This window comes from Callospermophilus lateralis, chromosome 5 (assembly GCF_048772815.1).
Source record: "Callospermophilus lateralis isolate mCalLat2 chromosome 5, mCalLat2.hap1, whole genome shotgun sequence".
Classification (NCBI taxonomy): Eukaryota; Metazoa; Chordata; class Mammalia; order Rodentia; family Sciuridae; genus Callospermophilus; species Callospermophilus lateralis.
The window spans coordinates 3,426,624-3,451,846 of NC_135309.1; the positions used below are offsets into that span (position 1 = coordinate 3,426,624).

At 54.9% G+C, this 25,223-nt stretch overlaps 2 protein-coding genes across 2 annotated transcripts; both read right to left on the reverse strand.

The window, feature by feature from the left end:
* Window positions 1-3,293: 3,293 nt before the first annotated feature.
* Window positions 3,294-16,595, reverse strand: Iba57 (iron-sulfur cluster assembly factor IBA57). The gene is made up of 3 exons (XM_076855593.2): window positions 16,239-16,595; window positions 4,577-4,917; window positions 3,294-4,425 (listed from the first exon to the last, which is right to left on the reverse strand). Exons 1-3 carry the CDS (start codon window positions 16,577-16,579, stop codon window positions 4,034-4,036), a joined length of 1,074 nt encoding a protein of 357 aa, XP_076711708.2. The 5' UTR covers window positions 16,580-16,595; the 3' UTR covers window positions 3,294-4,033.
* Window positions 16,596-23,350: 6,755 nt separating this feature from the next.
* Window positions 23,351-24,658, reverse strand: Gjc2 (gap junction protein gamma 2). The gene has a single exon (XM_076855594.2). It carries the CDS (start codon window positions 24,656-24,658, stop codon window positions 23,351-23,353), a length of 1,308 nt encoding a protein of 435 aa, XP_076711709.2.
* Window positions 24,659-25,223: the final 565 nt, after the last annotated feature.

The window sequence follows — 25,223 nt, forward strand, 5'->3', positions numbered from 1 at the left end:
GCCACATCCCCAGCCCTTTTTATTGTTTAAATGAGATGGGGTTGGCTACATTGTTGAGGCTGGCCTTAGATGTGCATCCTCCCGACTCAGCCTCTGAGTCAACAGGATTACAGGCCATGCCACAATGCCCAGCCTGAGGGTTTTTGACTTTTAGGACCTTGTAGTTCTGGCTTCCCAGGAAAGTGGTGCTTGTTTCTTGTCAGAAATAGATACCCATCCTCCCCTTGCTGGTTCGAGTGGTCAGATTGCTGGCATTACGAGCAAATGCCACCATGCCTGGCTGGCATATTCTATTTTTATCACTGGAGATTCTCTTGCTTTTCCAAATCCACATGACCATTTAAACAGCCTCTTGCTTCTTTTCTGTTTAATATTTTAGTTATAGCTGGACACAACAACTTTATTCGAGCCCAGGGTCTCATACGTGCACTCTACTGCTGAGCCATTCCCCAGTCTGCATCTTGCTTCTTACACCTACTTATTTCCCATAGGCTGATCATAGTTGTGCCTCCTTAGGGGTAGTGTGATGTTTTGGTACGTCTGTGCCCCCCAATGATCCCTCGGGATAGGCAGGTAACCTGGCTGCCCATTTAACTCACTGACCATGCAGGACCTCTGGCACACTTTATCTGCGCTGGTCACCTCCAGTGCAACAATGCTCCTCCAGGCTGCGACTCCCAGGCCTCTTCCTTACTCCTGGCCTCTGGTGACCACTATTCTGCTCTGGACTTCAACTTTCTCAAATTTAAATCCCTTATTTTACTTCGTTAAATGAATTTGATATACTTATTGTACGTGTCTGGCTACACTAACACCCTACTCTTGCAGATTGATTCCACTGCCTGTTGTTCTGCTGGCTCTTGCTCATGGTATCACTGTGTGTGTGTGTGTGTGTAGCTTTCTCCTGCATGTTATATCTTAAAGATCTCTTAAAGACCCCTCTGGCTGGGAGAGCCCCCTTCTCCCCCGACAACTCCTACAGGAAAGGCCCTGGGAGCCTCTACTGTGCACACTAACCACCCTCAGGAGGCAGTGTTTCTCCACCTTTCCCCTGCAGTGGGCGACTAGAAATACCCCCAGCTCCAGACAGGGAGCCCTCTACAGTGAGGGTCAGGGTATGCCTGCCTTGCCTTCCCAGAGACCTGCAGTCATCACCTGCAGCCTGCCCGTTAACTGCCCTGGTTTTCCCAAGCCCTCCTGTCCCTGGCAGCAGCTCCCGACTGACATCTCAGCAGAGCTCAGCTGGATGAGTAGGACTTCCTAAGGACCACATCTCCTCTCAACAGTCCATCTGTGAGGCCTGGTGTGGAAACGGTTTTCTCCAAAAGGTTTTCACTTGTGTCTGCCTTAAATTATGGCAGTACATTTTTCAAAATTTTGTACTTTTTATAAGACAAACTAAAAAGCAGAGTTGAAAGCCAGCAAAGAATTTTCCAAGTGTCTGCACCAGCTTTCATACAGATCAGCACTCCTAAGGCTGGTGTGGCCATCGTAAAGGTCAGGGGCTGTGTGCAGCTGGAGGAGGCCCAGGGCTCTGCATGGAGCTGGGTTGGCTTGTCAACAGGGAAAGCATGTTTATCGCAAGCACATCCTTTTCTGAATGCTGGGACAAAACATGGCAAACACCCATTTCTTCAATGCAGACCCAGTATTCTGAGATCCCAGCCCTGGAAGGCTCTGAGGACACCAGGGATGAACGGGCAGGAGGGGAGCACCTGTGACCACAGCACATCTGTCTCCTGGCCTCCTCCCCACCAGGAAGCCATCCAGGCCCCTGCCAGGACAGCACAGCCCCTGGGCAGCAAGGAGCCCCGGTGGTTCAAGCTCACTGCATGAAGTCCTATTCCAGGGGTGCAGACGTGGCTCAGCTTGGTGCTGGGCTCAATCACGTCTGGCTGCAAGGCTGCAACCCAAGAGGAACCTGGCCTAGAATCTGCTCAGAGGCATTAACGTCAGTGTAAAGTGCAGCCTGCGGAGCTGGAAGGCAGGGACAAAAGGTCAGTCCCTTGCGGGGCCTGAGGCACCAACAAGCAGAAGTTTCCAGAGCACAGAGTCCTCATCACAGGTAAGGATGGCAGTGGCCTCTGCCCTCTACCAAAATGACCCCCTTCATGCCCCAGTGCTCAACAAAACGGAGATGCATGTTTCTTCAGACAGAAAAGAGGGAGGACTTGGCTATTTTTATGGTCTTGGCCCTGGCTTCCCCTTGGGGCCTTGTGTGCACATGCTGGGGCCTGGACAGCCTTTGTGTGTCCATGAGGAGTCCATTCCATTACCGTCAGGCTGGTAGCCTGGGCACTTGAAAACATGCCTGGGCACTCGGCAGTTAGCAGCCACAAGCAGCACTGTGGCAGGGTCAGGCTGCCTGTGTCCTTGCCCGAGGAGTCCACCTGTGCTCGCCAGCTGGCCGAGCCCTCATCACCAACTCACCAGTCCGCTGCTGCTGATGACAGTCAGGCCTTCTCCTCCTCTCCCTGTTAGGGTAGGACATGAGGTGTCCCCAAAGCTCATGAAACAACAATACAGGAATGCCCAAAGGTGAAATGGTTAGACTGAGATGATCATCTGCCGGGCTGATCATCTGAACTGACTCCTGCTCTGGGGGTGGTGACCACGGGCAGGGGCTCTGGCTGGAGGTGGTGGTTCACCAGGGCCTGCCTTGGGGTTGATATTTTGCCCCTGGTGCCTCCTGTTCTCTCTGCTTCCTGGCTGCTGGGAGCTGAGCAGCTTTCCTCCACCTCGTTCTTCCATCCTGCCGTCATGATGCCCCACCTCTCCTTGGGCCCAGAGCAAGGAATCAGCTGACTGTGAACTGAGACCTCTGAGACCATGAGCACAGTAAGCTCCCTCCTCTAAGTTCTCCTGAGAGGGGTTCTGGTCACAGTGACACAAGTCAACTAACACACGCCCGGCCTCCTCCTGAGCCCCTGTGCTCAGGCCAGAGTTCACTCTGAGTCCCAGCTCCCACCCGAGGCGACAGGTTCTAGAGGGCCCTCCACTCACCCAGGCCCACCCCCGGGACTTCCCCAGTCTTTGCAGTGCAGCAGCACCCGCAACTCTGTGAATTACAGGTTACTTATCTGCTTTTCAGGTGGGGCTGGGGATCTGACCCAGGTCTGCACATGCTAAGCAGGGGTTCCTCCACTGAGCTACACTACCAGCCAGATTCAGTTCACCTGCTGTGTCTACTTGTTCTCCAGGGAGAGCTGTTTCCTGTGTCCAGTCCACCAGACCCCCAAAACAAAGAACAGCCTCCTCCCACCCAGAATGAGACGAGACTCCCAAGGCACTGCTTCAGGTCACACTTTAATAGTTCCTCCGAGGGCTACCCCAGTAACCAGTCCACTTGGCAACAGAGGGAAGAAGACAGTGGTTCAAACAGGCCATCATTCACCAGCAAGTCGCTCACTGACTGAAAGCACACATATATGTCCCCAAACCTGCAAACAGGTAAGGCGGGAGGAAGCAGCAGCAGCTGGGCCCTGCCCTTCCTGGGGCTTCTGGAGGAGGGGCTGGATTCCCAGTGTGGAGTGAGCAGGGCTCACCTGGCCACCCAAGACCAGAGCTACCTGGCACACACAGGTGCCCGTCTCCTCCAGTGACCCACTCTGGAGGCACACAGGACCCATCCCCCCCCAGTGGGGGACAATGCCAGGAAGCTGCCAGGACTGACAAAGGCTCACGCTCTTGTGCTCACAGACCGTGTATGAGCTCATCTGGGGCCTGGCCCAGGCAAGGACTCAGCACCGCGCATGGGTGGACGCGGGCTCTCCATCCTGTCCCCAGCACTGAACTCCCCACAGTCAGTTCATGAGTCTGGGACCCTCCACAGGATGCACCCACCTGAAGCCTGGGGCAACCATGCACACTCAGGAACCTCCCCAGGTAGGTGTGCTCAAGTGGCCACCACAGGGAGCACCCACGTTCACCCTGCTCATACCCAAGAGGGCACAGCAGACAGACTGAATACCAGGAAGAGAGGCCCCAAGGCGCCCCGTAACTCTAAGGCTTGCAGAGTGGAGGGTGTCTAGGACTACTTGGTGGCCACGGGCCACCAGTCTGGCACGGATGCAGTTACTGCCACCTGATCACTTTCAGAGATCCTAATGTGGAGAGGACCCTTGATTTTCTCCAAATGCAGCAGGGCCAGCCCCACATTCCCCTGGCCAGCCCTGAATTTGCCTGCCGCCTGTCCCGATGCAGTTAGTACTGTAGTGCCGGGGCCCACACCGCCTGCAGGGAGGGGGCCAGTCAGCAGCACAGGAAGGAGCCGCTTGCGGATGACACCCATGTGGTGGGTGCGGGTGGTCAGCTCCTGGCCGATGTAGCAGCCCTTGGTGAAGCTCACGCCATTCATAAAGGCCAGGTTGGACTCCAGAGGCAAAGCCACCCCTGGGGGCAGGTCACGGACCCCCTCAGGGATGCCTGTGGGGATCAGAAACCAGAGATGGGCCTATCAGCAGGCTTGCCCTCCCATGGCCCACCACCTGTGCCAACCACCCCCAGCCCCTGCCCTGCCCTCCAGGAGCCCCCAGCTGTCCTACCCTGCTACCCCACAGCCCTGCCCCACTCATACCTTGCTGGTATCGGTGCGTATGATAATCCTGGAGGTCTCCAAGCTGGGCCTGGGGCAGCAGGGCTGGACCCTCCTCCTGGGTAAGGAGCCGCCACCCCATGCATGTAGTCCGGGGATCGCGGGTGAGGATGGCAGTGGCCTCTGCCCTCTCCTGCAGCGGTGCAGTCTGGTCAGCCTGGGGAGAGTTGGGCAGCACCGCCCACACTCGGAGCTCTGGGCGTGGCTCCATTGTAACTTTCCGCCGTATCTTGTACAGTGCAAGGTGCTTCTGCAGTGCGCCCAGCACAGAGCTGTCACACTCCAAGAAGAAGCCCGATGCCTCCTCTGCATACCCGGGGAGCCTGCCAGGAGAGAGGCAGGAGGCTCAAGGGCAGGCAGGAGCACCCGCCCCCAGCCAGCTCACCAAGCACATGATGAGGAGCAGTGGGCAGAGAATGGTGCCCCAGGCCATGATGGGCTGGGCCTCCAGGGCACACAGCACCTAGCAGACAAGGATGCCCTGCACACCAACATGCTAAGAGCCATGGCCACAGCCACAAAGGACTGCCCCTCCAGACACATGTCCTCACAGCAAACAAGTGACCTGCAGAGACCAATGTGCAGAAACTCGTGATCCTGGCTGGGTAGGGCTGCAGCCTGCAGTCCAAAGAGGGCCTTGGTCTGAACACCCAGGAAGTGACAAGAGAGCCCTGCACACGGCCACCATGGACCATATAGCTCCACAAGAGCACACAGACACAGTGAGGACCAGCAGGCCAACAGTTGTGACCTGGCCACCCAGAGCTGCACCTGCATAGCACCGCCCACGTAGGTAGACAGGGGCACTGCGGGAATAGGCACAGGGAGCCTGGCACCTGTTCTCCCAGGGCTGCTCCTGCACAACAGTACGTGGGAACTGAGAGCCACGCTTCAGTGGGGCCAGACCCATCACAGGCTGCAGAGTGACAACACCCATGGAAAGGCATTGTGCTGAGCAGCTGCTGAGCCAGGATGGGAAAGATGAGACTTGGCCAACTGCCCTGCAGAGAGGCAAGAGGGTGAACCTCATGGAAGGGACACAGAGGTATCCTGGCTCCAGGAGGTAGAAGGCCATGGACAGCCAGGACCTGCCTTCTGCAGTCCCAGGAAGACACTGAAGAGCCCAAGAGTCCTGAGGTGGGTCTTGAGGTGGAGGGAGTGAGAGCCAGTGGGGCTCAGCCAGGTGCAGTGTTCTGAGAGGCCACACCCTGCCCATACTCATGCCCATTACCCCAAAGTAAGTCCCAGAAACACACTAACTTTCACACTGCCCACTACAAGGGATTTGAACCACACCACTCAAATGACCCTGGCCAGACAGAAATCAAGGCCACTTAAAGACAGGGACTCATACAGACTTGCTGGTGGGGAACGGAGACATCCAGGATTCAGCCTGGGTTGCGGTGGTGGACTGAGCCTGGATCCATAGCCCCAGGGGAGCCGAGACTCCAGGAGGGGCACAGTAGAGAAGAGCCATAATAAGCAGGTGCCCCAGCCCCTCCCAGGCCAGAGGGCACTAAGTTCTCTCCAGAGAAAGAGCTATGGGCAGGAACACACTCCACGGCACCATCTCTGGCCTCACCCCCACAGTCCAGACACTGCCTGGGCACCCCTTGTCACCTGGCAACAGGCAGGTACTGAACCCTGGCACAGTGAGTCAAAGCAAATACCTCCCAAACAACATCACAGAATTCAAGGTGTCATCCACGGGAGATGGAAAAGCACACTGTTCACAGGTGTGGATTTAGAATGCCAGTGTGTGACAAGGTTGGCACCACTGGTCACTAGTGAAACTCAAGTTGGATACACCTCAAGATTTATGTCACACCACCAAAATGGCCAAAGCAGAGAGAGGTGGCAACCTGCATGCCCACAAGGATGTGGAGGAGACGAATGGTCACTCGGCACCTCTGGTCAGAAAGCAAACAGCTGGCAGTTTCTTATGAGACCAAACATGCAGCTGAAGTGGGACAGGAGAAGTAAAAGGCAAGAGACAGGAAGAGAAAGGAACCCTGTGGGGTGCCTCCCCAGTCTCCAGGCCGGGTTTCCTCCCCGCTGGCCACCACCAGACCCCTGATAAATGGGTACACCTTGAAGTCACTGCAGGTTCACCCACAGTCTTGACCACCGTGAATCCACTCATTAAAGAAACTGCCCTGGGCACTTGTGATCACCCGTGCAAGGTACCCACACGTGTGCTTTTAAAACAGATACAACAAAGGGAAATACCATGTTTTAAGAAACCTATGATGGGGGACTGAGGCTGTGGCTCAGCCCTGGGTTCGATCCTCAACACCACATAAAACTAAACAAAATAAAGGTATTATGTCTTAAAAAAAAAAAAAGAAATCTACGATGGGGCTGGGGCTGTGGCTCAGCAGTTGAGCGTGGCCTAGTATGTGAAGGCCCTGGGTTCAATCCTCAGCAGCACATAAGAAAAATAAATAAGTAGAAATTTTCAAGAATTAAAAAAAAAAAAAAGAAGAAGCCTATAATGTAGGGTACACTCCAGATGTCACCTACTGACCAGAGAGAGGAGATAGCCTCCATCTAAAGAGCCTGAGAATGGCCATATCACCATGAACAGTCTTGTGATCCCAGGGTGACACCAATCCCACATGCCTTCCCAGGCCCCTTCCTCACAAAAGCTCCTCTAAAACAGCTAGAGACCCCAAGAGGCACCTCTCACTGTTCAGATGGCCTGAATTCTACTCTGAGAATGTGCACCTTCACACCTCACTCTCTAATGAAGTTCTCTCTCTCTGCTGAAATCTGACCTGTCCTCTGCCTCTGGGGAGACCTCCAAACTCCCTCACGAGTGACACCACACCACACAGCCCAGCATCTGCCTCCAGGGTACCTTTCCTGCAGAAATGACAACTGCACACTGAGCACCCAAGAGTTCACAGCAGCCAGCTAACTGCTAATTGCCAGAAGATGAAGGGCAAAGGCCCACGAAACTATGGCCACCTGGCTACAGCAGGCAAGGAAAAGGAACAGTGACCAAGTGGGGAGGCCTGAGAGCCAACCCCAAGGTACTGCAACTGCACATATCCCCCCAGGATGCTCCTGAAATGACAGAGATGTGGGGGGCTGGGGCAGGCACCCGTCCAGAGCAGGAGAGGCTACCTAGGCATGGAATGTTCTGGATCTGGATCATGGTTGAGCAAATCTACATGGGCGTAAACCCTCAGAGCTGTGATCCCTGACAGATAAGACATCTGGAAAAGCCCAAGGTTGGCCGCCCTCTGCTTCCTGCTTGTGGTCCTACGCCACAGTTGGAAAACCAGGACCTCTCGCACACAGTGCTTTTGCAGTTCTCTGGGAACCTATAATTATTCCAAACAAAAAGCTAAAAAGGAAAGGAGGGGCCTCTAGGTAGGGGGTTCACGCTGAGGCAGAAGGCAGCACAAGGGTACTTTCTGTCATGACCCTTTTCACATTATTATGGATTTTACCCAAATGCATGTTTTCATTTTAAAAATCTACAGTAAAGTCAGCAGAAAGACTAAGTGAAACCCGGGAAGCAGCCATCAGAAGTGAGTATAGAGCCAAACAAAAAAGGAAGAGCAAGGGCGAGCTGTGGGAAAGTCCAAGGTGGGAGAGTGGCACCAGCAGAGGGAGATGGAGAACCACAGGTAAGGCCAGTATGGCAAGGTGACCACCTGGCCCACCTCACAGGCCGGGCATCCTGGCTGCTGGCTGCCAACTGCCCGAGAAGGGACAGGCCGGCTGCTGCCTGTGGATGAAGGGTCCAGGTGAGCAGGGGAGACTTTGAGCCCTGCAGGGCAAGAACAGGAGCTGCAGAGGCTAGGGAGGGCCACAGCCTCAGGGCAGGGAGGGGCGAGGGTACAGGAATGGGTCATAGGCTCACAGCCAACCAGTATGTCCTGAGCTCCAAGGCAGCCCTGGTTCCCAGTGGGCTGCAGAAACTGGCTTAACTGCTCTACTTGGCTCAGATGCCCCAGGCTGAATTAACCCCTCCACCCCGCATTTGCTGGGCACCCCCAGCCTCACTACTTCTCACGGGGCCTAGGTTCTGGGGGCAGGGCACTTATACCCAGGTGTGCCTGTGAATGAGAACAACATAAGTTCCTTTGTACAGCCAAGGCTGGGTTGTGGCCCCAAGTCCTCGCTGCAGCACTGGGACCAGAGGGAGGTCTAGCTCCCCGGGGATTGACGGGGACTGATGGTAGCAGTAGCCTTGAGGTACGGGTGAGCAGGATTGGGGCAGCTCTCTTGACCCCAGCACTGTGGCACTGTCTGTCAGGACACTGGACATATCCACTCAGCCCTGAGGACTACCACCACAGACAGACACTGCCCGGTGTCTCCAGGGGGCAGAACCACAGATGAAATACAGGACATCTGAGTTATATCTGAACTGAAGATCAGCAGGGTGTGAGTCTTAGCACTGTCGTCCCTCAGTATCCAAAGGGCCCTTATATCAAATGGCACAAACTCTGCATAGAACTCACACACACCTCCCACCTTCAGGTCACCTCGGGTGGCCTGGAATAGCTGACACAGCGCACACCCGTGTGATGGCTGACACTATGCACCACTGAGGGAACGGAGAGGAGTGGAGTCTGCACACATTCAACACAGGCCAGGTTACCTTTTCAAACTTTCCACTGAGGTTGGTCAAAACCACATAGCAGAGCCCAGGGAAATGAAAGACCTACTATGTGAGTATACCCCAAATGCTGCGCAAGGATACCAACAGTCACCCCGTGCTCTCCTGAGTCCTGCAGCCCTGCCAGCGTGCAAAGCCCAGGCAGAGGAGGTGGGCTCTGGGCAAGTCTGGCCCAACAGGAGGGCTGCCCCCATGAAGCAGCACCCAGGCATGTACATGCCTCCACTTCTACATGGCCACAGGTGCATCCTGCAGAGGGAGGGCACTGCCACCAGGGCAGAGAAGCCAACCCCCCAAGCCCTACATAGAGGTCTCTTCCTGATCCCATAGAGCCCCATCTGGAATACCAACTGCCCCTACAAAGGCTGGTGCAGGCCCAGCCTCCACCCCACCTTGCAAGGGAGAGCCCCAAACCACAGGATCCTGAGCAAGGACAAAGGCTCAGGAGTCCTGGGGACTGGGGTGCAGGACACACAGGTGGACAGGGACCAGGTCCTAGCATCCTAACGAAGGGCAAGCTGCATGCCCCAGGGGAAACCTATCCAAGGGTCAGGTCCAAGGGTTTGCAATCATTCTTCTCCAAACAAGTCTCTCCTGTTCCTTGGTGCTGGTCTTATGGTAACCAGAGCCCAGATACAGTGGAGACCAGAGACTCAGGCAAAGCTTGTGTCGATGTGGGTCATGGAACCCTGGCCACTTGGGAGGGAGGAGAGCCAAGACAAGCCCAAGTTGCGGCTCATCATGTGTACCCACAGGGCAAGGGGACATCTCAATGGAAGACAAACAGGCATGGGATGCCTTCTGACTCCTCTGGGTTCCTTCTGAGAGCAACACTGCCCTAGGACTGAGACTGCACAGGAGTCCCACAGAGCTCAGCACACACTGAGGCCACAGTCCAGTCCTGCCCTCCCAGCCTCCAAGAGAAAGACAGGTCAAAACCACTGACAAAAAAGGCACCAGAGAAAGCTTCAAAACACTGGAGTCTCATCTGGGAGTGGAAGCATGCTGCGCCCCTCCCCTGACTCAGGCAAAGGCAAGGCCCTACTGAAGTGGATGGCGCAGGGCATCCATCCTCCGGAGGAGGGCGGTATGTTTCTGGGAATGGGCTGGTTTGTTTTTCTATTCCTGTTAATAAGTATAGTTGCGACTTCTCATATGACCATTAAGTATGAAGGAAAAAACATGACTTTCCAATTGATGCAACTACTTCTAAAGAATAAATCTGTTTGCTCTAAATGCAATGATTCAGCTGTGGAACGTAAATTGCTAATGTTTAATGAGAAACCCCCTGTAGGAAAACCAGTCAAGGAAATTTTTGAGAAATTAAGTTAAAATCTAGAGAAGAAGAATTAATGTTAAGAAGACAGATTAGTGCTTGGTACTGGGCAATTTGTTCTTGTTCCTGTGCACAATGGTTTGTGCTCTTACTCTTTGTTTGATTAAAATTAGTAGCCTTTTTTCTTTTTCCTTTTTTTTTTTTTTTTAAGAGAGTGGGAGGACTGGGGATGTGGCTCAAGCGGTAGCGCGCTCGCCTGGCATGCGTGCGGCCTGGGTTCGATCCTCAGCACCACATACAAAGATGTTGTGTCCACCGAAAACTAAAAAAAAATAAATAAAAAAAAAGAGAGAGTGGGAGAGAGAGAGAGAGAATTTTTTTTTTAAAGAGAGAGTGGAGAGAGAGAGAGAGAGAGAGAATTTTTTAATATTTATTTTTTAGTTTTTCGGCAGGCACAACATCTTTGTTTGTATATGGTGCTGAGGATCGAACCCGGGCCGCACGCACGCCAGGCAAGTGCGCTACCGCTTGAGCCACATCCCCAGCCCGTAGCCTCTCTTTTCAAGTTACCCACTTGCCATAACCGCGGCGCCGGTTCTAGTCAGTAAGTCAAGAAAGAATAGTCAAGGTATAGGCCAATAGTCTGGGACATTTCTAACTATTATTAAAGGCTAACTAAGCAGAAATAGCTCAAAGCAAAACATGAACTGAAAATAAAAATGCTTGCTTATGCATAAACCAAGATACATTCTTCTTATCTAATTGTAACTACGTAAAATTTTGTTTCTTTGAATAACGATTCCTGTTTTGTAACCACAAAGTACTATGAGCCTGCCAAAATGAAAAGTATATATGATTAACTTCACAAGTAAAGATTGGGATTCAGCACCTTCACTTTTGTATATGTGTTGTTTCTTCACCCCCTTTCGCCAACTCCTCACCATCCATTCGTCTCCTGAGACCCCCTGTTGGAGCTGGACTCCAATAGAAACAAAAGACAATGAAGAACTGATATCCAAGGCAGAGACTTTAAAACTCAGCAATCAGCTAACGAAGGCGAAACCCACAGGCACACCACTAGGGAAAGAGGCCTTCTGAAAGGCTGCATCCTGAGTGCCTCCAACTCTGGTCATTCAGAAAAGGCTGAACTACAGCGAGATGCTGAGGAAGGAGGAGCAGAGGCTGAGCACAGAGGTGGCACGCATCGTTCACCCCACAGAGGGTCCAGAAACAAGAACCAGCCCTAGTGCACCCAGGCCTGGGGTCACCTGTCTCTCCATTCACGCCAGTAGGTGCTCCCTATGATGCAGATGCAGACAGTGGGGCGGGGGTGTTGGCATATGGGAACTCTGTGCCCTCTGCTCAACCTCACTGAGAACCTAAAACAGCTCTAAAAAGTCAGTTCTATCAGCCCCCTGCCCCTGCACAAAGAAGCGGGGCATGATGGCTCCGGCCTATAATCTCAGAGACTCAGGAAGCTGAGGCAGAAGGGTCACAAGTTAGAAGTCAGCTGGACAACTCAGGGAAAACCTGTCTCAAAATTTAAAAAGGAGGGGGAATGTGCTCAGTGGTTAAGCACCCATGGGTCCAATCCCAGTACCAAAAAAAAAAAAAAAAAAAAAGCACAAACACTATCGCTGCATCTGAGAGAAAGTGCAGCACCCAGGAAATCAGACAGGGTTCTCTACAAGGGAAGCCCAATGTCAGGAAGCTGGAAGCGCAAGAGTAGAGCGCTGACACAGAACCACCGGTGGGGTGGCCTGACCCCAGCAACTGGGTGTGGCCTGAGTAGAGGATGAAAGTTTAAGGCCAGCCTGAGCAACTCAGTGAGACCCTGTCTCAAAATAGAATAAAAAGGGCTGAGAGCGTAGCTCTGGGGTAGAGGCCTTATCTAGAAATGTCCTGGGCTGGGGATTGGGAGAGGTCCATGGAGAAGAGGATGAGAAGGTCAGAGACAGAGACAGAGGGGAAAAGAGACAGAAACAGACAAAGAAAGAAAGATGGGGGGATGGGTAGGCGAAATGCAGAGAGAGTGCCCAACAGCACTGCCCAGGACAGCAGGCTCCGCAGGCTGAAGCTTTCCAGGGAGAGCTGCCCTGACTCAGCGCTGCTCCTTTGCCCAAAGCAGCAGCCTTGGAGAGAGAAATAAGCAGCCAGCAGCAACTCAGACCCAACCTCAGAAGCCCAGGCAGGCATGCAGGGAAGGACCAGGCTCAGTCCTAATCCACCCCACGTCACACGCAGAGCAGGGGCAGGTGCCCTGTGAACCACACTGCAAACACCCCAAACCTGGTAGAAGCCAGCGAGGGGAGCCTCATGTGGCCTCTCCTTGGACTACTGAGGAGAGGCAAGACCACAAATTTGAGGGGAATCCAAGCTGGAGGGTTGCAAGAAGCATTATTATGATGATCCTGAAGTAATGCCCACCCCAGCCTCTCCCAGATCTCCTGCCCAGGTATTCCCTGGCACACACCCTGAGAGTAACCTCAGAAGGAAGGTCAGAGCAGGTGATGCTGTCCTTCTGTGCCTTCAGCATACAGAACAGCAGGAGGCATACTGACTGTGTAGGCCACCAGCCGTGGGGTGGGGGGTGGTTCAGGAGAGTCACACACACACAGGGTACATAACCAGTCAGCTGGGAAAGAGCTGCAGAGGAATGACAGCTGCTGGCACAGCAGTTGGGCAGACACAACCCAGACCAGTGGGAAGGTAGGAAGAGGAGAGAAAGCCCTAAGAAACAAACCAAAGTCCCTCAGTAGAAGACTCACTGAATGGGAATTCAATGGAATAAGACTCAGAGAGGAGGAGAGGGGTTAGAAAATTTGAGGAGGGAGCCTGAGGCCTGAGACAGCAGCTAGAGGAACAGGTTACAGCAGTGATCACAGAAACGGCGTTAAAGCCCTATGCATTCAACCTGTGCTGAAATGCCCCATGTGAGGACCCTCTGAACACGCCTAACCTGTTGAACATCCCAGCTCAGCGGCAGCACAGCAGTGCTGATTGTGGCCGGCTGCGCACTGCAGCTTGCTGCTGCTGCCTAGCAGAGAAGTTTGGACCAGATATTGCTAGTTCAGGAAACCTCCAAATTAAAACTCAGTAGAAACTGAATACATACTACTTTTGCACCACATCGAAGGTCAAACAAGTTGGCAACCATCTGTACTACAAATTACCATACAGAAGGCTCAAGATGATCAAAGATCATTAAATTAAAATTAGAAAATTAAATAAGATTAGGAAATTCAGCTGGTTATGGTAGTGTAGACCTGTAATCCCAGCTAACTGGGAGGCTGAGGTAGGAGTATGGCAAACTCAGGGCCAGCTGGGCAACTTGGATAAAAAATGAAAAGGGCTGGGGATATGGTTCAGTGGTAGAGCTGAAGTGGGTACCCCCTTTCTCCACAGAAAAGCCCTCTTCACCATGGCTGATTTGGGGACTGTCAGCAAAAGAGTCTCTGCAAAAGAGTCCAATGTAGATAAACTTCCTTTTTTTGTGTCACCCTGTTTACTTGGCCACTGGCCGATACCAGCACTCCAGGTGCTGGACACCCGCTTACTAGTTTTCACAAACATATCAAGTATAGTATAGTACTTTGAAGAAATGTGCAAACAAGGCCTCTGGCTTTAAGCTGGGCTTCATAGAGATATCTACATTTTTTTAAGATAAGTTACAATTGGGCTCCATGGTAACAGCTGGTAGGGGGAGGAAAGAAAGGGGAGAAGAAGCTCTCCCCTTCTCAGGTGTTGTCCTTGAAGAGTTAATGGGCCCAGAACAGTGAAAGAAAAAGCTGCTTTTATGTGAACTTCTGCAGACTGTGAGCTTCTGAACCCCTCCACTTACATGCTGGGTATAAAAATCTGAAACTCCCTGAACTCAGGTTCAGGGGATTGATTGATTACAGCAAAGGCTGTACTCTCTGAACCTGGCTACAGCCAAATAAAACTGTTTCCTGCTGTCTTCGGTGCCTTGCCTCATTTGTCCCTACAACAGAGCAGCCCTAGGTTCACTCTCCAGTATTGCAAAAAAATTAAAAGCGGGTGGGAGGTAAGGAAATTAAAGCATTAGAGGGAAAGAAAATAAACATATAAGGCAAACAGAGACAATGGCACCAGTGAAGCAGTCTCAAGAGACTCAAGCCTCTAGGGTTTTCTGCAAAAGGCAGATGGTGACTAGCTTAGGCTTAAGGTCCTGTGGTCTCTACCATAACTCTGCCATTGTCTGGAAGAACAGCTCCAGACCAAGGGGAGAGGAACAGCTATGGTAGGGTTCTTCTGGCAGGACTTAACTTACCAAAGCAATGGCGGGGGCCTTGGCTCCACAGCTGTCATTTGTTTAACCCTGTTCTAGATTCAAAGAGCCCACTAAGACATGTGATGGGAAAGACCCCCAGAAGGCCCATCATCATTAAGACTCTGAAGACAATACATATTGGGGCTGGGGCTCAGTGGTAGCATGCTCGCCTAGCATGCTCAAGGTCCTGGGTTCGATCCTCAGCACCACATAAAAATAAATAAAGATCCATTGACAATTAAAAAAAAATATTAAAAAAAAGACAATACATACTTGTATAGAAATGTCACAGTGAAAATCCATCAACTCATACAATATGAGTTAGTAATGAATGACACTGGAGACAAGAAGAATGGCACCAGGCTTCTCTGCAGACACACAAGCAGTGAGAGCACAAGCCATGCTGCCACACTGTGGGGGCCACTTTCCACCTTGAATTTCATCCTTCCAGGCACTCAGGGAAAGCCCCTTGCAGAGACACAATGAGTCCCAACATTCACCTCAATATCTGACAATCACAAGAAGGTGTCCCCCAACTCCAGTGCAGGAGGACAGGGTTCAGGAGGACCTCTTCAGGAGTCCACAAGAGCCCAGTGCACCCAAGAGGACCAACCATGTTCCTGGACATAGGAACACATTCAGATTACATTGAGTGTTCAGATTCAAGTCCTGGAAAGTTGGGCAAGTGAAAACCTAATGCTACATATACTACAGGACCCCAGCAACCCTATTTACAGTCAAGATAATGTCAGCACAGGAAACCAAAAAGATCTATTGGAAAATGGCAGGCCTGTAGAAAGAAACAAGAGAAGCACCGGCACAACCCAGCAGGGAACTATGAGGCTGCAAGAGGCGACCCTGAATCAACAAGAGGCCAGTGACCTTTTTCTTCATGTGGTGAGGAGGAAGTGGCAGGCAGAGCTGAAGGGAGTCCCCACCCAGAGAGTGCCCACCTCCAGACGCAGGGCACAACAGTCCCTGACCTGAGCATTTGGGAGCCCAGGCCCTCAATAGATGCCAGTCATGGCTCGTCCCTGGATGCCCTTCTCTGGGTTCTTCTCCAGAGAATACAGCCCAGCCTCACTGGGCGATCTCCCAGAGGTGTCTGGTAGAGCCTACCCTGAGCATCCTCTCCGGATGTCCAATCCACCCTTCCCTGGACGTCCTACCCCGGGTGTCAAGCACAAGCTCCCCCTGGGTTCTTCCCGATGTGTCCAGCTCACCCTTCCCCAAGCATCCTCCCCTGGTTGTCCAGCCCACCCTCCGCTGGGTGCTCTCGCCTGGGAGACCAGCGCACACTCCCCAGCCCTGAGCATCCCCTCCAGACAGTCCAGTCCATCCTTCCGCGGCTCAACGCCCAGCGCCCCGCCTCTCCCTCGGAGGCCCACCCCTTACGCATCCCCCGCCCCTCCCCAAGATTACCACCCACGCCCGTGCTCACCCGTACAGGATGACGTCATAAAGCGTGCGCCCCTGAACGTTTAGGAAGTGGGCGTAGGCCGCGCGCACAGGAGGCGTGGCCGCGTGGTCCGCAGGACCCGGAAGCGGCAGCTCATTGGTCAGTAGCCCCAGCAGGAAGGGCGCCGCGTCCGGGCCGCGCACGCGCAGCAGGCAGCGCTCGTCTAGCAGGAAACACGCCCAAGCCGCCCTATCCGTACGGTCCCTGCCAAGACGGCCAGAGCTATGAGCCAGACGGCGCCTCGGGACCGCGTGCAGCCTCCAGCGCCAAGCTGGGCCGCCGCGTCCCGGAGCCGCGCCCCTGAGAAGCGTCGCGACCGCCATCTTGGGCACTAGTGAGGCGGCGGGAGGGCAGGCGCTACAGCGGCCTCTGGCGGCAGCCGCCGGTAGAGAGGGACAGGCGGGTGCGCGGGAGGGGTGTGTCAGGGTGGGGACAGGGGTGTGGCCCCGCTGGCAGAGATAAGGGCGGGGCGTGCGCGAGGGGCGGGGCTGCGTGGGTGGGAAGAACAGCGGTGCCGGCGGGGCGTGTGGGGCGGGGCCCGCGCCTGTCTGCGCCCTGGCATCGCCCCGGAGTATTTCCAGGCTGGCTCCCCGTCTCCTTGTGGGGAGGTTCGTTTCATTGTGGGTCAGAACATAACGCCTAAAATTGGTCTTCTTAATCACTTTTTTAATTGTGGTAACAGTGCTTGTCCTGGTAAAGGTGTGGGCTTTCAGTTCAGCCCGTTCCGCTGCTCTGTAGCCACGCCCATCCCCAGCACCTCTTTCCAGACGGAAGCTCGGTTCCCCCATGTTCCTCTGTCGGAGTGGGAGGGCTCTAGGGGCCTCCTGGGGTGCAGTCACGCCGTGGCTGCCCTTCGTGTCTGCCTAGTTCCACGTGGCACAGTGGTCTCTGGGTTCATCCCCCCACAGGGCTTACTCTGTTGCCCAGGCTCATCTTGCACCTCTGGGCTCGAGCGTCCCACCCGAGTATCTATGGGTGTCCACCACACCTGGCAGAATGTTCTTCTTTTGGAAGATGAGTCGTATTCAGCTATATGAGTAGATCGCACTTGGTTCACCTGTTCATCCTTCAGTGGGCCCTTAGCTTGCTTTCAGCTTCTGGCCCCTGTGAACATGGGTGGACAGACAGCTATCTCTTTGAGAACCCACTTTGGATTCTTGGGGGTATGTTCCCAGAGGTAGGATTATTGGGCCATATGATGATGCTAAATTTTTTGAGAAACTGCCAACCTGTTTCCTAGAGAGCCCTCGTCCATATTGGCTACCATTATAAAGTGCTGCAGCCAGGGTGTGGGGTCTGTCAAACAGTAGTTTCTTGTCTGGACGTTCTTGAGGCCAAATCTCCAGATGTGCCACAGGTCTAGTTTCTGGTGAGGCCTGCCTGTCTTCTCCGTGTCCTTGAATGGTCATTACTCTATGTATGTGTGTCCTAATCTTTTCTTATGAGGACACCAATCCTGTGGGATTAAGGTCCTGGCAGTGACCACATTTAACCTAACCATGTCCTTTAGGGCCCATCTCGAAGTCACACTGAGGTCAAGGACTGTGGTGGCCTGAGGCTCCGTGAATGCCTATTCAGCTGCTACAGCTCATAAGTAACTTCCTGCAGGCTGGAAGTCCAAGGTCTAGGCAGGGCAGGTTACAGTGTGGGCTGCTGCCTGTGGTATCCTCACCTGGAGGGGCAGGGACCTCCTGGGGTCCTTTTATAAGGACTCATCCCATCAGGAGGCTCCCCTCATGACCTCATCATATCCCAGAGGTCCTACCTCCTGACACCATGGCCTGGGAGAGGATTTCAACCTAGGTGTGGAGAGGTGAGAACGCTCAGTATCCTGTGTTGATACACCCCCAGTTCACTGACACCAAAGGAGTGACAAAAGGAACAGTCATGTGGCTGTCCCCTCTGTTCCTGATGGCCCACTTCTCACTGCCTCTTCCTTCTCCACAGTCTCTCACATTTTGTTCTTTTGTTTGCTGGGCCCTGGGGATGTTGGCTGCAGGCATAGGACTCACCATCTCCATGTGTCTCCCAAGGACAAGGACAAGTGCCTATACCTCTGGCCTCTGAGCAGTGACATTGTGGCATGACAGACACCACCTGCCTCTCAGCTACCATCATGCCCCCACTGGTCTCCTTCTAGCCAGTGTCACACATGGTTTGGCTGTGATGGTCGTGTCTCTCGCCTCGTGGACCCTCCCCAGGACCACCCATGGCTGAACTTGGGACACCATGGCAGGAATCACCTGCCAAGGAGCCACAGCCACTCCAGGGCACTTCTTGGGGAAGGGTAAGGGGACCAGTTGTGGCCCCGGTGCAGGGCACCTATGCATCAGATTGCCCTGGGACCTGCATGCCAACTCCTTTCTCCACAGCTGTCCACTCTGGTCCAACACGTCAGAGCTCCTTTGAAGGTTTTGTGTTTATGGTCCTGAGCTCCAGGCGGGAGGGATGTTTTGTGCAGCTACTCACAGTACCTGTTCAGATGATAGCAAGGGAGCCTGTATGGAGGGGCCGTAGTGACAGGCAGAGGAGAGTTGGGGCTCCACGGAGGTGGGTGGGTTGGTAGCTGGAAAAACAACCAGGAGAAGATGCAGGTGAGGGCTCCGACTGGACCCAGTGGCAGGATTCTGCTGTGGGTAGGCCAGTGACTAAACATCCCTGGGGATGAGAAACCATCAGATAGTGAGGGTGGGGCTTCTAGCTAAAAGTGGAGTTTTCCCTCCAGGACTGGGAACTGAAACCCAAGAGCATTCTACCACTGAGCTACATCCATAGCCCTTTTTATTTTGAAACAGAATCTCATTAAGCTGTCCAGGCTAACCTTGAACTTGAGATTCTCCTGCCTCTGACTCCCAAGTAGCTGGGATTACGGCTGTGTGCTGTGAATGTCTATTCTTTACAGGTATGTGCCACCATGTCCAGCTTTTATGAGGTTCTGACTGCAGTTTGGCCGAACAGAGCATCTTTACCATAACTCGCTGCTGTACCCCAGGTTCTGGGCAGCCCTCGCACATACTGGCACTCAGTTAATACTGGAGGAATTAGCAAGTTACCTGCTAAGGCATCTCTACAGAAGACACCTGAGCTTGTGACTCTAGCTGTGATCAGGCCCAGTCTCTGGACTTTGCCTTTGAGGCCCCTCTGTCTAGCCCAAATCCTATGGGGCTGTGGATCCCTCCCAGTTGGGCCTGACCACTGTTGGGACAGAGTCTAGACTGGCAGAGGCCCAGGCAGAAACCCCAAAAGTTCCCCCACCCTGGGGGCCCTTGGGCCACAGGCTTCCTGATTGACAGCAGCCAGGCTGAAATGCACTGCCTGCCCACCGCCCCCTCCTCTTCCCTGGGCTGGAGGGTGACCTGTTACCTCCCTGCCAGCCTCAGTGAGGAGAACGGAAGCCAGGCAGGACAGCACTGGCAGGGGGCAGCACCCAGGGCTGTGGTCACGTTCCGCAGCCCTCATGTCAGCCCATCTCTGGCTTCCCACCCATGCAGGGCTAGCAGGAAGGGTACACAGGCAGCTTATCTGGCCTCTCAGAGCTGGTCTGGCCTGCAGCGCCCTTCTGGCCCACCCTGACTGCCAGCCAAGACCTACTGGGCTGTCGAGATACAGGCAATCAGAGGAAATAAGATGGACTTCGCCTTTGTGTGGCCAGGTGTGGGAGGGAGGCTCCAGGAGGCAGGGACTCATCCTGTGGGGCTGGCTTCAGTAGGTGTGTAAGAGCTGGGAAATGGCCAACCTGTGTCCCAGCCCAGTTTCCCCAGGTAGCTATGGTTTCCCTTTCTCTTTCGTGGCTTCCTCCCACCTAGGGGAAGGAGGAAGGAGCTGCCCCATTCTGCCTCTGAACCTGGCCCTGTCCAGCCCTGCCCTCTGCACATTCCCCCCACAGCAGCTGGTTGGCTGAGACTGTAGAAACAGATGAGGCAAGGCATTCCAACCTGATCCTGCTCCAGGGCCTGGCCCCGTGTCCCAACAACCCCTGGGCAGTGTCCAGGCTTGGCCTGGTGCCCTTGTGGTCATCCCACACAGTCAGGGAAACAGGCACGGGGAGTTTTGTCTTAAGTAGCTCAGTATCTTGCCTTGTGGTACTAGGGAATCAAACCTGGATCTCACACATGCTGGGCAGATGACAAGCTACCCCCCACTGCCTTATTTACTTTTGATACAGGGTCTGTCCCAGCTGGCCTTGAACTTGTGATCCTCCTACCTCCGCCTCCAGAGGGGCTAGGATGACAGGTATACCACGGGCGTGGCACCTAGTGACTGTCAGGCAGCAGATCTGTGTGGGTGGGTTTCTTCCCCAGAATGAGGAGGCCAGTAATCTCTGGGCTGCCTCTTGCATCCTTTGAGGCAGCATTCCTACTAGGGCTCAGACTCAAGCTGGAGGTCACCGCTCTTCCCAGATGTGGAGGACATGACCTTGGAGGTGGGACCTGCAGATCCACGGGGGCCAAGGACAGTGGGGGTGCTCCGGATGGGAGGATGGGGCAACAAGACCTAGCGATCCCCATGAAGTTCTCACCGAACTGATGGGCTCAGTGGCCCCTAAGCCCCAGGTCTCTGGGAGGAGAAGTTATCCCTTGGGGCCCCTTTGTCCACCTCCATGCCTTGGGGCTTCCAGCTAGACATACGCCATTGTACTTGGGCAGCGTGGAAGTCCTAGCCTTAGGACCTCAGAACGAGGCTGTGTTTGAGGTGGGCCTCCTAGGAGGGTGTTAAGGTACAGTGAGGTCATTGGGGTGGGTCCTCATCCTACAGGACCCAGGGCTGCTGCGAGAGGAGAGGAGAGGGTGGAGAGGAGAGGGTGGAGAGGAGAGGGTGGGAAGGGAGGCGGAGGCAAGCCCAGGTGGAGGCTGGGGAAGCCTGCCCTGCCTGCACTGTGCCTGGGACCTGGGGATGGAGAAGCAAGTGGTGGCAGCCCAGCAGGCTGAAGCTCCCTTTGCAGCTTCCCTGTCACCTGGGTCCCTCTGAACAGGCTCCAGCCAAGGGGTGTGTACGGGCTGGAGATCTCCAGAGGAGCAAAACCAGCCCAAGATCTGGAGACATCTGCTTGGACTGTGTGACAGTTCCTTCACACGCCCTCGGCTGGGCCACAGGGTGCCCAAGCGCCTGGCCAAACATCACTCTGTAGTTGATGACAGTTATTATATATGTCATAAAGAACCAGGAGGCAGGATTAAAAGGCTCTGCACACAAAGACGTTTTATACATTGTAGACATCTAACCCATAAACGTGCAATTATACGTCAATTAAAAACAGAATTTCAAAAACCATTATTGTGAGCGTGTCTGGAGAAGTGTTTCCCTACAAGATTAGCCTTTGGGTAGAGGAAAGCCAATGGTGGGCCTCATCCAATCAGGTGAAGATCTGAACAGCACTAACCAGTTGAGAGAGGGTGAGAGCCATGCCCAATCCCAGGCTTGGCACCATAGTTCCAGCACAGAGACCTTCCTTCGCTAGCAGCAGCTCCTCCAGCAGCACAGCTCCAGATATGGATGGCCTCTAATGTGGAACTTTCATTAGGAGATGCTGGCAGGTAGCCCCGCTGGAGGAGACACCTGCTCTGGGGTGGTGTTTTCCTACCCTCTTAGAGACCACGTCCAGAATCACCATCCATGACTTCGTGGGGCAGTGCTTAGTGTGGAATGAGGATTCACCTGGGGACAGAGGTTCCCTAGAGCCAGGGTCCATCCGGTGCTGAGCCTAAAGTCAGGGCTCCTGGAGGTGAAGGTTAGCTGGGGCCAGGGCTCAATCAACTAGGCCCCAGAAAGGAAAGGGACTTAGCATGCACTTGGCGCCTGGCCAGAATCAGCCTGCCATTAGACTTGGGACTCGGCCAGGGTTTAAACCAGGGACTCCAGAGAGGGGTTTTCAGCCCAGGAAAGTGGGGAGGCAGCTGTGTCACCTGGGGTCTGCACCAAGATAGCCCCCTGCTGGGAGTGGCAAACTGGCCAGCATTCCAACATCTCCAGGGCCTGAGATGGACTGCCCTGTCCATGAGTGGCAGAACAACCTTGTGCATGACTGTCCTTTGTTTCCTGAGAAGTTTGGCCTCCATCTCCTGGCCCCAGCACACTCCCTGGCACCCAGTGGCACCATCTTGTGTCTGATAATGACCTTCAGGAGCTCCATCTCAGGCCTTGCTCCCTGCTTGACCCTGGGGAGAGGTCTCCCAGCCAGGCTGGTGCTGAGCTAGGTGCCCCCTGTGGCTGGTAGTGGACACTTGGGCACACATGTGCCTGCTTACATGTATGCAGTCACATACATAGCCACAGTGCATGCAGTTACCAGTGTGCATATTAACACAAACTCACTCGTGGTGCTCAGATGTACACAAGTGCACACACCCTGTTGTAAACAAAAGTTAGTTTTATTTTGCTCCCTTAGTTCCAGAAGCTGGCTCTGAATTAGGAAGGCAGGCAGAGAGGCCATGGGCAGGCTTCCCAAGACCCCTTCCTCTAGCATAACCCAGCCACAGGTCCCCAACCACTGCTTTGTCAGTCTAGGCAGCAAACCTTAGCTGATACTTTTTGCCATAGAGGCTCAGAGAAGGGGTGGTCCTGTCCATTCAAGGTCCTCTGCAGAGTGTCACCCAAGGAGAACCAGGAACTAGTGCAGGTTGGGGCTGAGCCCAGGACCCTCTGCCTGTCCTGGGATTGCTGGAACCAGGGCTCCAGGCTGAAGGTGTGGCAAAGGAACCACATATTGTGGCAGCGAGTGGAAACTGTGCAGTCCCCAAAATGTCTGTTCCAGGGACTCAGGTGGTCAGTGGGTTGCTGCAAGGGAAGGAATGGGAGGCAGGCAGTGGTCATCTCTGAGGGCCCAACAGCTCAGCAGGGGCACGGCCAGTCATTCCTGGGCCCCTGCTTTGCCCACCCTTGGGGGCACACAGGCTTCCTCCTCCCCGTCTTTCAGCCTCAGAGGTGCCCAGACCCTGCCTCCTATTGGCCTTCAGCCCCTTCTCCTCCCTACAACGTCCCTCCCCAGGCAGGAGAAACAGCCAGATCTTGGGTGCCGCTGTCTGAACAGAATTGAGATCAACTTTCCTCCAGAGCCCCCCACATCAGCCCTCCCTCAGCAATCCCCGCCAGTATCCTCAGATCCACACAGTGGCCTTTCCGTCCCTGCTGCCGGTACTGCCCTTCTCGGAGCCAGCCCTGGTTTTGGCGCCTGGCCGCTCTTGGGCCCCAGGCCGGCCCTGCTCTCCGGCGGTGCCCCCAGATGTGGCGCTGCCGGTTCCAGAAGCCGGTGCGCCGGCTCTGGGAGGCCCCCGGTTGGCCGCGGAGAGCCCGGGGCAGGGCGGGCTATCCCGGTCTCCGCCTGCTGCCGCCCCGTCACGCAGCGCCTGCAAGGCCAGATTAGCCAAATTCTGGTCATGCACGCGTGCACGATCAGCAGCACGCACCACCAGGCTGTAGTCGGGCGGGCAGGCCAGGCCAGTGGCTGGGGCCGGGAAGGCACAAGGTGGTGGGCGCGGCCCTGGACCAGGCGCCTGCGCTGGTGGACCCCGGCGGCCACGTACGGCGTCCTGCGCGCTACCCAGGCCCAGATGAGCCATCTCGCAGAGGTTGAGCAACAAACACAGGCAGCTGACCACGTACATGACCAGCAGGAAGACGGTCTTCTCAGTGGGCCGCGACACGAAGCAATCCACCACGTGTGGGCAGGGCTGGCGGCTGCAGGCGAAGAAGGGCCGTACCTCGAAGCCATACAGTAGGTACTGGCCCACCAAGAAAGCCACCTCAAAGGCAGCCCTGACCACCAGTTGGGCCACGTACACGCGCATCAGTCCCTCCCGCTGGATGCGTCGCCGTCCATCGTGTTGCCCGGCTGGACCCGGGCCCCCAGCTGCCTTGCCGTCTACCCCAGCCCCCTTGGTTGCCACCTCATCTGCACGCTCCTCCTCCGTGTCCTCTCCCGGCCCCTCGGGCACTCCTGGCTCTTCCTCTTCTTCCTCCTCCAGCCCAAGCATGGGTTCCGCCTCGCCCAGGTCAGTGGGCTCCGGCCATCCAGGCGGTGGCAGGTGCGCCCTGAGAGCGCGTCGGGGACCTGGGCGGCGGCGTAGCGCGCGCCTGCGCTCCTGCTCCGAGGCACGGGCCAGGCGGTGGACAGCGTAGCCCAGGTACATGACGGAGGGCGTTGAGATGACCACGATCTGAAAGACCCAGAAGCGCACATGCGACAGGGGTGCGAAGGCGTCGTAGCAAACGTTGTCGCAGCCCGGCTGCCGCGTGTTGCAAGTAAACTTAGACTGCTCATCGGAATAGATAGACTCGCCGCCCACAGCAGTCAACACGATGCGGAAGACCACCAGCACGGTGAGCCACACCTTGCCCACGAAGGTGGAATGGTTGTGGATCTCCTCCAGCAGCCGCGTCAGGAAGCTCCAGCTCATGTTGGTCATGGGCGCGGGCGGGCAGGACCTGTGGGCGTGGGCAGCAGTCAACGACGGCCAGATGGGGGCATCTGGAAACCCGGCACTCAGGGTTCAGTCGAGGGGGCTGCAGTCGCTCAGCTTACCTATAGCTGGTGACCCAAGCTCACCATCTTGCCTTCCCTGGGTGGGAAAGGCATTCCCCACCCAGGCCTAAGACCCTGTCCGTGGGACTTAGGGAGAACCTTCCTTGGCAGAGCTGCATCTCTTGCTGAGCACCTGCCCAACCCTCTCTCCCCCAGAACTCCTCAGGGGAGCTCTGTGGTCAGATCCTGCTGCACCACCTTGCCCCACTCCCTTCTGCTCCCACAGAGTTATGCCCCAGTATCTGAGGGTCTCTCCCAGGACCCAGTCCCCAGCTTGCCCAGCCACCCAAGCCCCCACTACTTCTCCAACTTCCTAGCCTCCACAGCCCCCAACCCTAGTAGCCCCATCAACCCCCACAGCCCTGAGTCCCAGCAGCCCTGCCCTTCTCCCTCCACACCCTGCACAGCAGCTCTAGAGATCCTCTGCCTCGATAAAGGACCCCATCCTC

Bases quoted from the DNA above. Each gene is read 5' to 3' on its own strand.
- Iba57 (XM_076855593.2), bottom strand. From the start codon at position 16,579: ATGGCGGTCGCGACGCTTCTCAGGGGCGCGGCTCCGGGACGCGGCGGC. The intron at 4,918-16,238 runs GTGAGCACGGGC...CTCTCCTGGCAG, and splicing joins TATGACGTCATCCTGTACGG to GCTCCCCGGGTATGCAGAGG. The intron at 4,426-4,576 runs GTATGAGTGGGG...TGATCCCCACAG, and splicing joins TACGCACCGATACCAGCAAG to GCATCCCTGAGGGGGTCCGT.
- Gjc2 (XM_076855594.2), bottom strand. From the start codon at position 24,658: ATGACCAACATGAGCTGGAGCTTCCTGACGCGGCTGCTGGAGGAGATC.